A 15,924-nucleotide genomic window follows, 5' to 3' on the forward strand; every position below is an offset into this window, starting at 1 on the left:
GATACATTTCAACAAAAGTTAAATTCCGAAATCCCTGAAGTAGGACTAAGGGACAGCACCTTGTCATATACTATATAGAAAAGAAAATGCCAGGATGAAAATGCAACAAATCAAACATTAATGGTTATTAGTTCTTCTTGGCAAAAAGTTGTAATAAAATGGTTTCACAGCAGTGTCAGTCTAGAACAAAAGTTTGGTAAATATGTTAACATATATGTTTTAAGTTTGGTAAATATGTTAACATAACACCTATAAATTACTATATGTTAATAATCATACATAATACAAACCACAAAAGTTAATTATGAATGTATAAAGAGGAATGGTGGGATGTACAAGGAACTGCATATTATAAGATTCATCTTATATTTTTTCCCCTGTTCACTGTAAATTCAGAAATTGTTACATGCAATTATTAAAAGAAAAAAACAAAATTGACATTATTAATCCCATTCAAGTTATAATGCATAAGATTAATTTGATCAGATTCAAAATGCAACTGTCTATTCTCACAATATCTATCTTGTTGCAACTTTTCGCAATAATGAAAAATTCACAAAAATTTCTGAATCTACATTATTTATCTTATCACCTGCTAATTTGCATATTTGACTGTTTTTCAGCAGCATATTTGTTTCTGGAAAAAGTTAAGTAGCATGGCACAAATAAACTGCATAAAAACCAAGATTGCATAGGTAATCAAAAATTATAGTGAATCCAAACTAAAAAACAAACAACATAACAAACAATAGGAGAACTCTAAGCAGCTTGTATAGTCAATCTGGAATCTATGCATAGTAATAACACTTAAGTTCTGAGTTAGTTTTGGTTTTTTTAAAGAAGAAAAAAATGTTTCCTTGAAATTAGGAAGCTGTATCTAGATCAAAAGAAGGAGATCTGTAGCTAATTATTTTACAATTCTAAACTAAATTTAACCTCAACATCATACTGTCATTTGTGTGTCTAAAGGATGCAAAAACGATTAAAGTGTGAGTAGATCTAAACAAAATTTACACAATCATAATCTCACTTAATTAAGTACTAAAAATTTCAACTATTTACTAACCATCCCCTTTATATCTGCGAAAAGAGGAAATCTAAAAAAAAAATTATATGACCCAAAACTGATTGACAATCTGAAGATGGATAATGGATGGAAAGTGACTACAACATTCTAAACTGGCCAATCATGCTAGGTGTTCTATAAATTCTTAAAATTTGACATGAAATAAAACTTAGAATGTTTAAGTATGTATAAATTAGTATAGTTGTCTTGTCTTTATGTCATTTTCCTTAATAAAACATCATGTTATGTTAAATGAATAAATAAAATCTGCATGAATCATTATATCTGGCCAAATGGTAGTAATTAGACAAAACCTTAGATAATATGATAATTCAATAAATCATACTGCATCATTTTATATATTGTGAGGATGGCTAAAAATCTTGATATCATTACTATATGATATTACATTCTTGTGTAAATGATTTCATATAGGTTCTGATATACATTTTATGTTCTTTTCCAGTATATATGAATAGTATAAAACTAAATGCATTATAATTGTTTATCTGTAAGAATGAATAAAAAATTGAAAACTTAATAATAAAAAAGACAATACTCAGAAGATTAATCAATTATTTTATAACAGAACCTTGTATAATAACTACAAAATTGAATCAGGTTATATATATTAGTTTTAATTAATATTGTTAAATCAATACATTAAAAAAGTAAAAATATAATATTGCACTGAATAAATGACATGCACAGGTTTGTTAGTGCCCTATACATCCAAATACTGTGATACGTCAGGTAAATAAATGTCCCTCAAAATACACAATAATACATGTATGTGAACCACATGGTGGTCAATAAATAAGGTGTATTCAAGTATATTTCTTCCCAAAAACAAATGTGGATGTTAACTTCTAAATACATTCCACTTAATAATAATCAAAGAACTTACAACTCCCTCATAAACTGGCCAATTAAATATTCATTAGGTTAAATACAAAGTATGTATATTCTAGTAATGTCTAGGACATAGATATTTTTTTCCCAAAGATACCTTTCTTCACATATAAATAGTAAAACTAAATACTTTTTATGGTTCTACATTTTTATACAGTTTAATGACCCATTAAACAGTAACACTTCAAATCACCAAAGACTAGAAGGAAAACAATTGAAAGTGAATATTCAACTTAAAAAAAAGAAAAAAAAAACTTTCTGTATAGTTTACTGTATATACAGCTACTTTGACATAAATAAATCTATTTTGAGCTTATCATAGGAGAGGTGGGTGTCTTACAATTTTAAGAAAATTAAGGACATCGATGAAGTTTATCTGATAAAAATAGATATGTACAAAATCAAAGCGCTACAAATTAATTTGATGAGGCGTTAGGTCTCATAATTTATAAATTTTGGAACCATTTAACGGAATGTATTCCAAACCACTTCTTATAACTTTTCAACCATTACCTTAAGAAGGTTGATCATTGTTGCCCTGCAGATTTCAAGTTGAATTTTAAACTGTTAGCCAATTGACATTCATACCAAATCATCTTCCTTTATTAAAGATAATTCAAAAATAAATATTGGCTGATATAAAATTTAATCAAGCACCTTTCATTATTAGATTAAATTGAAGTTGGAATGTGAAACTGGATAAGTACATATATTGTAAGAAAATATAAAGATGAAAAAGTATATTCAAATTATGTAAAAGTATTTACCCTTTAATAGAAAAAATTAAGAGTAAAAAAATCCTTCTTCGACATTCATTTCAAAATTGTCAAAGTATTTAACAAATACTCTATAAAACAAATGCCAACTTTTTTGTTTGACAATACCCGACTATTTCATATGTTTATCAAGCCTTTTCTTTCGGTTTGGTGCTCTGACAAACTGGTTCTTTTGGTTTGATGCTCTGACAAAGTGGTTGTACAACTGTCATCCACTGAGATTTTTCTGCTTCGTCTTTGAACTTGAACACATGCAATCTTCCTGTCTGATCTTTGATAGTCATCTTACTTTTATTACCTCCTGAAAAAAACAGCAATATCAGGTATAAATCTGTTAGTATTTCAATAATAAAAAAAGGTATAAATCTGTTAAAAAAGATACTAATAGAGGACCTTTAATTATATCACTATCAAGCATAAGTAACAAAAGATGATCAATCAGTGTATAATTATTGCAGAATTAATCTTACAGCAGTATTTAAAATCAGTCTGATAAACAAGCATACATGTAAAAAATTCAATCATCCTTATCTAAGGCTGGTCATATTTCATATAAACTCCTCTATATTATTTGAAATTTACATCAAATTTCTGATTCAATAATTGTGAAATGGAAATACTGGTGCATACTGATCATACCATGAACAAAACAGAATCTATAGGATAGGATGTCAAGATAAACCTCAATACATTGTACTCATAACCATGCATTTGTTAAGTACTGCAGACTTTGTCTTTTAATATCAAAACTTACTATTGTTTAAGCTTTGGCTCATGTAAGATGTGTAAATATTAATGGCAATTTCTAAAAATGAGGCTATTCTAAAAGATTTTGTAGTTTTTATCTAAATGCAATAAGTTTGAGCCCCTTAAGCAAATATTTAAGATTCTTCAAATACAGTCAAACATGAGTAAGCAAGACCCTGAATAAAACTTTCCATTCTCCTATCCATTCTTCCCAAAAATTTAAGTCCCATTTTTTTCCTTCAAAATCTTGTTAAACTACCCTTTGTAAACCTGACCCTGTGTATTCTGAATTCTGGTCATATGATGCAGTCCCAATACTCTTAATTACATCAATTATAACCTGTCAAAACCGGTTTGTCTAATTAATTTCAAAATCGATATGCAATTAAAACATATTTGTTTAAACAATATGGCTTTTCAGGATAATCAATTAGCCAGGTGTTAAATTTTGTTTGATTATATTCTGGCCATACCAACATTTCAAATTAACGATCATGGAAGTAAATTGAACCTGTCGTCTCATAATCCAAACAATGTGAGTATTATGATGCAAATGAAAACAATGAGAAAGGGAAATTGACAAGTCTGAGAATGATGCTACCGTAGTCCATTTGATATGAGAGGATATGTAATTCCAGGAACAACCAGTTTCTTAAATTTCTATAGCCCATGAATATTTAGATTCAAAACAATGATCATACGTTATTACTTTGTTGCATTTTGCATTTAAATTTATCAGTTTATGATTTACCATCAGATAGAACTTTTAAATGCAATATATCGTGTCAAAAGTAATTTACATCCGGTCAAAATGGAAACCTGAATAAACCAGCTCACTGACAAAACTGGCCCTTTTTCATAGTCCCATAGCTATCCAGTTTATGCAGGTTACTGTATTTTAAAATTGATATTTTTGATAGACAAATGGATAGCTTGAGACAATCTGGAGAATATTTTTGATAGATTTATAGTTGTTACTCAAATGGCCAAAAAGTGTGGCTCTATCATACTATTCTCCTTTAAGAGTTCGAAGGAGATTATAAAGGGGCTGCATATGAAATAAAGCTGAAGGTGTAAACTATTAAGGGTTCATTTATATTCCTGGGTGCCAATTTTCTTTGATTAATGATCTTACCTGCTTTCTTTGATTCTTGTAAGCTGCCACGATTCAGTTCTATCACTTTATATTTTGGCTCAATACCCTGAAAAATTCATATAGAATAATTGCATTTTTGTTTTTGATACTGACTTATCAGCAAGAATATCAAGCAAGCCCATGTTTTATCATTTAGGGCTGTATTATGAAAGAAAACAGAAAATGTATGTTTGACTAATATTTTTCATCTTTGTCAAACGAGGGGAAATAACTCTGACATAAAGGGAGATAACTCAAACCCCTATTGTGAAAGTAAAATGTTTGTTGTAATTATGTATATAATATGGTAGGATTGACTAAAATCAATGTGATGACAGAATAAAATAAACTGTGAGCTGAGATCATCTATTAGAAAATATATGTACTGGTAAAATCTATCGATTTAGGGATACAAATGTGCCAACAGACAGACAAATGAAGAAATGAATGAACACAATGATCACTGGATAACCCAACATTAGGGGTACAATAAGTTTCCCATTACTTCATTTCAGGATATTCATGTTGAGCCCTTATTCATATATGTTATAACAGATAACCAAACCAACCTCTGGTGAAACAGGTCGACTGTAAGCCATTACAGAAGGATTTTGATGAACGGTTACTCTTCTGACTCGCCATTCTTTCCTTATATTTTTCTAAAAATAAAGAAAAGTGAAAGTAACAAATAGAAAGATGTTTTGATGCAAATAAATGTAATGAACTTTTAAAATGCTTTAAATATATCTCCTCTAAATACAAATTTAATTAAAGAACCTTAGTGAGTGCGCCCACATTGTTACAGAACAAATCTAATAACTCTGAGAAAAAAAAATTCAATCATAATTTCCTGTTGATATGCACATCTACATAGTATGTCCTTATTATCAACAAAGTTTCATGAAATTTGTGGTGTGGTTTCAGAGGAGTTGAGACGAAAAGAACAGGACCGACGGACAGACAGACGGAAGGACGGGTCAAAACATTATATCCTCCACAACTTTGTTGCATGAGGTAAAGTAAAATCAGATATTAGACCATACAACATATAAAATATTAAAGAGAATGTAAGAGAATGCCAACGCTTCTAATTAATCTTGAAGAAGTCGATTATCATCTTCTTACAAACTTAGAATAGTGTAAAGTGTTTAAAGCCAAAACTATCTCTTGATTGTTTGTACAATGGATTTAAAAATACCTAGTTCCATTGTCATTGCAAGGTTTATAGTTATTATGCATGGCTTCCTTTTAAGGCATTTCACCAGCATTTCACCTTTCATCTGATACCTTTTAAATTACTAAAATGTATGGTACATAGTTAAAAGTTAAAACGTGTGCATACGAAACTATTTTGTTTAAAGGATGAACAACTTTCCAGTACATCTTTTTTTATTAGATGGTGTTACATCTTACAAAGTCTATACAAATTATTTTGGCAAAGAATTCTGCTTAAGACAGTCCTAGGGGCTGTCTTAAACTTGCTGTAAGGTGAGTGTTTTATTCCATGTTGAAGGCCTCACTGTGACTTTGAGATATAAAACAGCAATAAAAGCACTAATACTGTTCCTTTGGTTTGTGTGTGTATTGTCTGTTGTTGTGTATGTTCTGATTTTGGGTCATCGATAGAATATGCCATATCTTTTGTTTCCCTATTAATCTAAGTAATTACCCTTTTCCAAAGGTAACCTGCTTTGATTATTTTGCCTTTCCTTAGTTTGGTTAAATCTTCAGTAGTGTCATCTTCATCTTCTGATGAACTTGATTCACTGTCTGTACTATCATAAAAACTGTTCCTCTTCATACCAAGATTTAATGAAGTCTGCAAAATTATTTATATCAATAAACAAGAAAATTTTTGATGAAACATTTCTGATGCATATTTTATTTTACTAACATACAGTTATGATTTTAAAGTTAATTATTTCCATTCCACTTTCCTTGCTAAGTTTTAGTTAGACATACTCTTTTAGAAATCCTTGAGTTAGACATACTACTATAGAAATCCTAACTAAAATAACTAAAATGGCTTGTGTAAGGATCCACCTAAAATTTATTTATTTAAACATATGATAATTTCATACACCAAGTAAAAGCAGAAAGTCATATTCAAGTTTAAATAAATAAATCTATTCAATATCTTGATAGAAATAACAATCAAAGTCTTACAAATCTATAAAGTTTGTCTCCATCAACAAATTTTCTTGCAGCACCAGCAGCACCATCTAAAATATCTACTTCCTGGAGATGACCTAGTTTCAATAACGTCTGTGCCATAGCAACGCCATCATCTCTTCTCCTTATAATGGACCATCTTTCTAGCCAGTCCACTATACTGTGGCCTATAAAAGAAATTCTTGAAATAGACTACAATACGCAGTTTCAGAATCTAATGCATTCTGCGTAATATTTTCAAAAGCGTACACCAAATCGTTGTGATTGGTTCAATACATTCTAAACAATGTGAATCCATCCAATGACTTAACGTTTTTTTTTTGGTGTACACATAATGAGATTACCCACAGTCCTTTAGATTCTGAAAAGGCGAATTGAGGTCTAGTATACACAATACAAATTCAAATTTTAAAATAATAGACCACCTCCAAATGAAGTGTAGCATACAAATCTGAATCCAAATTTTTAACTATAGACTTTTTAATAAAACATTTTTATTATAGACCATCTTTCCATATTTATCTTTCCAAAAAACAGAAATAGAGAAAACAATTCATAGAGAATGTAACTTCAAAATGTCAAGAAACAATACATTGTCACCATCTCTTATAACAAGGTAAGTCTTTTATGATAGCAGGTAGTGACTGTTCCATTTATTTATAAAATTCCAGCCTTGTGAATTAACAGATCTTGATATATGGTACAGAACCTAGTCTGTTGTTAAAGTCTACATTGTTGATCTTTAGATGTCCTTGATGTTTTTATGATAAGTTGCTGTCTTATTGACTTATAAATTCTTTAACACACATGAGAACCTTAACAGGGATCTTTGTGACAGGTCATAAATATCATTTGAAATCAATAAAATTTATAAGGATTCCGCGGAACCCAGTGTCTCGCCTATTTTTGCTGTAAATCGCAGGCTCAACAACAATGAGGAAAAAAATCAATAAAAATATTCCTCTTGTTACTATTTTATGATTGTAAGAAAATCTAAGTCCATTTAAAAGTAAATTACAGAAAAAACGGAGTAACCTTTTTACAAACTTTACTTCTGGATACAATCTTATGATCATAAATAAGCCTCTGTCCAAGTTTGGTACAAACCCAGGATAGTTTAAGAAAATTATTAAAATTTTAAAAACTTTAACCACAGAGTGAATGTAATGGTTCCGGGCAGAAAAACTAAGTCCATTTAAAAGTAAAATATGGAAAAAATGGATTTATTTATTTACAAAATTTACTTCTGGATACTATCTTATGATCATAAACAAGCTTCTGTTCAAGTTTGGTACAAACCCAAGATAGTTTAAGAAAGTTATTAAAATTCTAAAAACTTTAACCACTGAGTGAATGTAATATTTCCCCGCAGAAAAAACTAAGTCCATTTATAAGTAAAATACGGAAAAAATGGAATTTTATTTTTACAAAATTTACTTCTGGATACTATCTTATGATCATAAACAAGCTTCTGTCAAAGTTTGGTAGAAATCCAGTAAAGTTTAAGAAAGTTATTAAATTTTCAAAAACTTTAACCACAGAGTGAATATTTGTTGACGCCGCCGCCGCCGACGGAATGTAGGATCGCTTAGTCTCGCTTTTTCGACTAAAGTCGAAGGCTCGACAATAAATGTAATGAAAATTGACCTTCAAAGCAGTTTTTATGAACGTCACCATTTCTGACATGACTACCAAGTTCTACTCCAGCTTCAGGTTCCTGAAGAGCACCAAGGATCTCACTACAATCAAATATCAAACTACATTAATAAATACAGTTACACAGAAACTACAAACAAGTTAAAATGTTTTAAAACACTGAAACAAGCCGTAATAAATTTAAATGTGAAAATGTTCCTAGCAATAAATATGTATGCAAAGATTAAAATAAAATGATTTCATTAATCTTATATCTAGTTACAATCTATATAATCAAAGGGCATAGTTCTAAAGAGAAAAAAGTGATTCATATAATTTAAAACTATATTAGTCTTAGTCTGTTGCAACTTTGCAAGTAACCAAAATGTGTGTAAAAATTCATGTATTACCGTTACATGACTTTAAACATAAGAAGTTGATAACTTTGTGCAAAAGTTTCAAAACATACATATTTTCATTTTTGAAAAATATTAATTATGTCAATCTAAAACATTAAAATATACATATAAACTAAAAGTTTTACACAAATGCTTGAAGGCGTCTTAAAGCACTAGCAACAGATTTGTAAATTTATTTTAGGATAGCCAAACAACAGACATTTTGTTATGACAATAGCTCATGTTTTTGGGCCAGGTGAGCTGATAAGTTATGATCACATTTTATGTTGGAATACTGTGGATTCATTAATATTCATTGGATAGCAATTTTCGTGGATTTTGTTGGTACAGAGGAACCACAAATTAAAAGTTCAACTAATTACAAATTTTCTAAAGGCAAGAATGCAGACTTTGCTGAAGCCATGAATATAATATCCATGAAAAAATGCAAGTTTTCCTCAACCCACGAAAAATTAATTCCCATGAAAATAAATGAATACACAGTACTTGTAACATACAATGTCCTTGGTTTCATTTATTATTCTTTTCTGTATCTGACATATCTTTTGAAAATCTGATTATTGTCTTTTCAAAAATTTCAAATACTGTCACAAAACAATTCTTACAATTACATCAGTAATTTTTGTAGGTAAGGGTCTACAAAAACACTGAATGTAAAACATATTCTCTTGTCAGTAGTGTATTCTAACATTCTTACATTCAAAAATAGTATAATGTAGAAATTATCACATCTGCCTTACCTGACATTTGTATTTACTCTAAATGGTTGGAATGGAACATTTTTCTCTGAATCCTATAATAAAATGTTATATTCAATATTAAATTATTTCTTTATTTTTTTAAAAGTTGGTACTTATAGATTATCGTTGATTATCTCAACGAGATTGATTTTCTTGCTTGAGCTGGTACAGCGAAAGTGAGAAAAGCAATCGAGTTGAGATGACCAATGATAATCTGTTTATCGCTATTTTACCTATGACAACGTTGTCAATTTCAATGTCAATTTCTTTAGTAACGCCACGTGGCCTCCTTAGTTTCTAGCGATAATTTTTCCATCTCAAGCGAGAAGCATGATATGAAAATTATCACAAAAAAAGATATGGTATAACTGTGATCAAATTAATTTTTAAAAATTTGCTGAGAATATCAATATCAACTATTTTAACCCAAAGTAATCCCTTCATCTTGCTTTTGCTATTTCTTTTGATGTTTTGCTTCAGGAATTTTTATTTCATAATTCAAAAATTCAATGTAAGATCTTTTTCTGCCTGCACTCTGTCACTGATAGTTGAATGATTTTGTTTTATTTTACCTTAAAAACCTATAAACCAAAGAACACTTTACAAAATATTTGGTGAAAAGATCTCTTTGCATATTTCAATAGTATTTAGTGTATATCAAAAATGAAGTTGTATTAAAACTTTAAGGAAAAATTATTTAACAATCTCTTTCACATGATAATATTTAAAAAAAAAAAAAAAATCAAATTTTTCAAATTTAAAACAAGAGTCAAGACAGCTTTCATACCTTTTTAAATATTTACAATCTAAATGTCCAGAATAATAATCCGCTTATAGGTAAATTCTTATATCAGCTAAAAGTAGAGTAAGTTTATAATTTTACCTGGTTGGACACAGTCAGTGACCTCAGGACAGCACCAATAGCATGAGCCCATCCATCACAATCCTCTTTTCCTGCAGCTCTAAAGCATAGTTCCTCTCCCTTTGGTGTGTGGATATGAAACTCGCCCTGTAATGCAATAAATACATTATTGCATCTGAATCCTAATAATCATAAGTCCAAAATAATAATATGTGTGTTTTCTATTACAAAAATGTACATCTTTGTAAAAAAAAGGGTAGGTAAGTAAAAAAAAATATTTATTTTACAATTTATTTGAACATTCAGTCTATGGGAAAAATATTCTGACTTAAACAGTGCTTGTTGAAAAATGACCAAAAAAACTTAAGGGTAGGTTATCTTTCATTTGTCTTTTAGCTTAAAAAATGGGAAGGGTATATTAAAGGAAACACAACTCTATTTTTATTTGGCCTTGTGTCAAATTGAGGTCATGTTTATATGATATATGCATAATTAGATGATCATATAAATATCATCACAGCTTGCCCTCACTTTAATTGTAAAAGAACTTTTCAAGTATGTGAATTTCAAGAAGAGAAAAAAGAAAACAACCAAAAAACACTAGTTTATGGTCAATTATATGACATTAAATGCAGTTATGATGGAAAGTTTCTGAGAACACCAAGAACTATTAATTAGGTCACAAGCTGACAAAAAAGTTGATTCAAATTTTGATTAAACTTGATGAAAGAGCTAGAAAATTAATTACAATTGCTAATACTGCAGCTGCTAACATAAAAGTAACAGCTATAAAATCTCTGACTATAAATTGTATGATAATATCAGTGTATTGATGAGGACTTCCATATTAAAAGTATACAAACCAAATTCTCTGCTTTGAAGCTTGTCAATGAGGGGCAGACAACTGATGCCCCATGTAAATTGATTGTATCTATAACCACGTATCTATCTCTCTTTGGATGACACACCAGCTGATCTTCTTCCAATGTAAACCATCTTATCTTCCATTTTTTGTTTTGCTCCTGAAATTGCAAAAGCAATCTATTATAGTCTGAACTGTTTTTCTAAGAAACCCTAATTATACAGCTAGTAATTTCCATCATGTTTGACCAAAATTTCTTTCTAATAAAATGAATACATGAACTTGGATTTTATTATCTTAATCTGTGTAATTTTTATACAGCCGCAAATTTTTTTTTGGGATTGTATAATGGTATGTCGTTGTTGTCGTCAGCGTCTTCCAAAGACACATTTGGTGTCCGGACAATAACTTTAATTTAGGTGAATGGGTCTCTATAAAATTTTATATAAGACGATTTAAAATACTACAACAGGAAGGTTGGGATTAAATTTTGGGATGATGGTCCTAACCGTTTTGGAATTTAAAAGGGGTCCCAAACAAGCATTTATCTACTTTCAGGATATTAACTTGTGTATAAATATTTCAATTGCTCTAATATTGTACCATTGTTTAATACTACAAGTAGAAGGTTTGGATTCATTTTGGGGGTTATCGTGCCAACAGTTTAGGTATTGAGGGCCAAAAACTTGCATTTTTGTAGTTTCTGGACAATAACTTGTGTGTAAGTGTATGGGTCTCTCTTACATTGTACCACAAAGTTCCATATCACAAAAGGAAGGCTGGGATTGAGTGTGGGGGTTATTGCTCCAAGAGGGGGGTTCAAAAAGTTTGGGGGACCATTTTTTTTAAAGGGGTTCAATTTTTTCCCCTAAAATTTGTCAAAATTTGAAAATTTTCAAGAAAAATCTTTAATTACACAGTATTGTGCTTTATATTTGTAAGATCTTGACATTTAATTTGAGTCAGAACACCTTTACTATGTCAAAAATTTGATCACAATCCAAATTCAGTCAGAATCAAGCTTGAATATTGTTTCCAAATTTGCCACAACTGTTCAGGATTCAATCTCTGCAGTCATATCAGGCTCACTCAGCACAGACTAACTATTTATTTGTTATCGTTTTCTTTAATAATCTGGCTTGAAGTGAGTAATTATAAATATGTCACCGGATATATTTATCCATTTTGGTTCATTATTATGCATTTCATATTAATTGGGTTTTCCGTGTTATATGTTTTCCATTCATATCATATTCATATTTCATATCATCATGTTTCTTGACGATTGACGACATGAGTTTTGCGCTGCATATTTTGAAATAGACTATAGCTTTATACGCTATGCTTTGCTTTACGTACTCAATATTTAAATTAGTACAATAGAAAGTTAAAGCGATTCTTATTATTATTTAAATGATATATATTTATATTTAAATAGCATGAGTTATGCATGAGCTTAAAGCGCGGCAATATACTAACCATATATATATTAATACAATTTCACTTTTAAAGTTAGTCACTGGTCATTATTACAACCGGGGAGGCGGCAGACTAATGTCTACGCTGAAGGTACTTGTAAATTTATTTATTCTTTTAGCAATGTTTAAAATGTTTCAATTAAAGTAAAGTTATTTTAGTATTTCATATATAGAATTCAGTATGGCTTGAAAGTAGCATTTTGGTATATAAGTTATGTCAGAATAAAGCTCTGTTGCATGCAAATATTTCAGTATATATATTGTTCATATTTATTGGAACATAATTGTAAACTTGGTTTACAATTTGTATACTTGCAGATTTATATATAATAAAGTATTTATATATTGGACGACTCATTAAATGCAAAAATGGCCCACATGCATTACAACGACAAGTTTATGGGTTTATGGTGATTTATCCCTCATCCCAAGTCGATATTATATGGTGTCCCATTCTTCCTGCGACAAATAACTGTTATTACCACTTAAAAAAAATACATGTAGAGAAGATGTTACACAGAGAATTGATATCTGATAATAATTATATAATCTTTTGTATAAAAATGTCATGTCTACAGGTTGTGAAGTAGGCATGTGGTGACCGATCCTTCTTCTATTTATTTGTAGTCCCCTGTGATGAATTGTGATGCTCTTCTTTGGATTCTTTTTAATTGGTTGATGATGTTTGATGTATCATGGTCCCAAAAAATTGCACCATATTTCATTATACATCTCACTAATGAAATGTATGAGGTTTTCTTAGTCTTTTGGGCAAGTGTTGGGTAGAATCTCAAGTTATGTCTTTAGAAAGTCTAGTGCAGAATTTGCTTTCTAAGTTACATTTGAAATGTGGGTGGTCCATTTCAGACCTTCCTATTACTGTAGTCCCAGGTATGGATTGTGTCAGTTGATTGTGTTGGACCCAGAACTTTTCCTAAGGGGGGCGTGCTCTAGTCATGCTTCAATGATTCCCTATATAATCAATCAAATTTTTCCCACGAACATCAATTTACTGTTTTCAAGCAAGGCGCTTGTTTTTACCAGTTTAGGGGTCTCATTGGGGGGTTTTGATCCCCGATCCCACTTACTGTTTTGTCAAATCCCTGTATCCCGCTATGACGCTTACACTATGCACGGAAGCAATTCTCATTTTTTTGTCATTTCCTGGTTCCGCAAGACTTTATTTCCTGTTTTCACAACACAATAAAGCGACTTTCAAGTTTTACGCTTACGAAAAAATCGACAATCCCGTGTCATCCTTAGAGCCCAATGGGCTATTCCAGAAATAATCCATCCCCCCCCTATGGAAGACATTGGAATTCCAGATTTTTTTTTCTTGATTTTTTCTAAATTTCCAGACAAATTTCCAAACTGGACAAAAAATTTCCAAACTTTTTGTCTATCAGTGCACAAGAAATTCCATGATTTTTTTCCAAGGGTAGGGTAATTTCCACATAATTTTTACTGAAGTCATTAAGAATTTCCAGAAAAGATTTCTTTGCAAATCATTATTTCCAGGTATAAAACACAAGAGTTCTATGTATGTACATCTCTTAAAAGACTTCAAAATAATTGGGGAGGAGACAAATCTTAGATACAGTGATAGTTTAGTTAAAATTTAGAGAGCAGGAGCATTAAAAATGTTGTTTAATTCATTTTATAGGTTGCACTTTGCAAAAACAGCTTTTTCACAGACTGTCTCTTTATAGGGGATATAGTATTCATATATATTTTGTTTTGTGTATATACTGGTTCTAAGATATGATGGGTGGGGTAGGGATATACTACAGAATCAAGTATAAATTAGTTTAAACTCTTAGCCATTCTTACATGTATGAAAATGTTAAAAGTATATGCTGCATGGCACCCATAGTTTACAACAACAGCCAACAACTTTTTGACACTTTTATAAGTAGAAGAGAGTGATAATGGAAAATTGTCCAGCCTATAAATATCATCTCAAATTCCTTATTTCTAATTTTATGAAATGAACTCACTAAGAAAAGCGTTCTTACAATGCTTTGTAAACAAGTAACTGAAAGCTAAAATAGCAGATGGATGAGGTCATTACGATTTTTGGGATAAATTTTTGACAAGAAATAGCAAAGTAATATGATAAGAGCTTCTCAAGTATTGTGAGTTGCATGTAAATACTTCAGATAAAAGTTTCGAGTCGTCAGAAATTACCAATCGCAATAGAAATCCATTTTTCAAACATTGAACTTCTTTTTCCATTCTTGTCTGCTACTTCCGGAATAAAGCGATTATAATTTTAGCATCAAGTTCGGTCGAAAACGTGATAATCTTCCGTCGCCAAAAATAGTATCCACCGCAAAAAGGCACTTGTCTCCAAAAAAAATGCCTATATACCTTAATATATTAAGGTATGTAGATCTATATAGGAAATTTTTTTGAGACAAGTGCCTGTGGCAAAACATTTGTGAATAAAGTCTTAGACAATTAATTTACTATTTTAGTATTATACTAATTAGTATAAAGTCCCAGATAAAGTCGGTACTTGCGAGCAGAAATGATAAAAGGGTTCACTCAAAACTGTTAACAATCTATAAATGCAGAAAAATCAACAACAGGCAGAAATTGTCTTAGGAATTTATAAAAAAAAAAGTTGTGTTATTGTCAGTATTGACATTCAAATTTAACTGTTACATTGAAGAAACAAACTCAGAAAGGATAAAGTTTTACTACGATAAAGTAGACTTAGATGGATTAAGGACAGATCTGAGCAACAGTGGCGGATCCAGAAGGGGGGGGTCTGGGGGTGCGCACCCCCCCTTTATTTTTGCCGATCAATGCATTTGTATCGGGACATATGTTTTGCACCCCCCCCCCCCCTTTTCGAAAATTCCTGCATCCGCCCCTGAGCAATATAGACTGGTAAAACATAATGAAAGAAAAGTCTATAAATGAACAATGGATATTTTTTAAAGACAAACTCTTGGAACTCCAAAGTAAACACATACCACATAAAAAGATAGGACAACGGCGAGCAAAAAAAATAAAGCTGTAGGTCTTAACCAAGAAACATTGAAAGCAATAAGGAAAAAAACACAGATGCTGGACAAGGTATATGGAAACAAAAAGTAGCAAAAAATATAAAGA

At 30.5% G+C, this 15,924-nt stretch overlaps 1 protein-coding gene across 1 annotated transcript; it reads right to left on the reverse strand.

Annotated features, from left to right (window-relative positions):
* Positions 1-2,810: 2,810 nt before the first annotated feature.
* LOC134715275 (pleckstrin-2-like) lies at positions 2,811-15,087 on the reverse strand. Its single transcript, XM_063577360.1, has 10 exons — positions 14,992-15,087; positions 11,328-11,486; positions 10,486-10,611; positions 9,603-9,655; positions 8,456-8,547; positions 6,803-6,975; positions 6,306-6,455; positions 5,206-5,295; positions 4,637-4,703; positions 2,811-3,055 (listed from the first exon to the last, which is right to left on the reverse strand). The coding sequence occupies exons 1-10, from the start codon at positions 15,037-15,039 to the stop codon at positions 2,883-2,885; spliced, it is 1,131 nt and encodes a 376-aa protein (XP_063433430.1). The 5' UTR covers positions 15,040-15,087; the 3' UTR covers positions 2,811-2,882.
* Between the last annotated feature and the right edge of the window lie 837 nt (positions 15,088-15,924).

This window comes from Mytilus trossulus, chromosome 1 (genome assembly GCF_036588685.1).
Source record: "Mytilus trossulus isolate FHL-02 chromosome 1, PNRI_Mtr1.1.1.hap1, whole genome shotgun sequence".
Lineage (NCBI taxonomy): Eukaryota > Metazoa > Mollusca > Bivalvia > Mytilida > Mytilidae > Mytilus > Mytilus trossulus.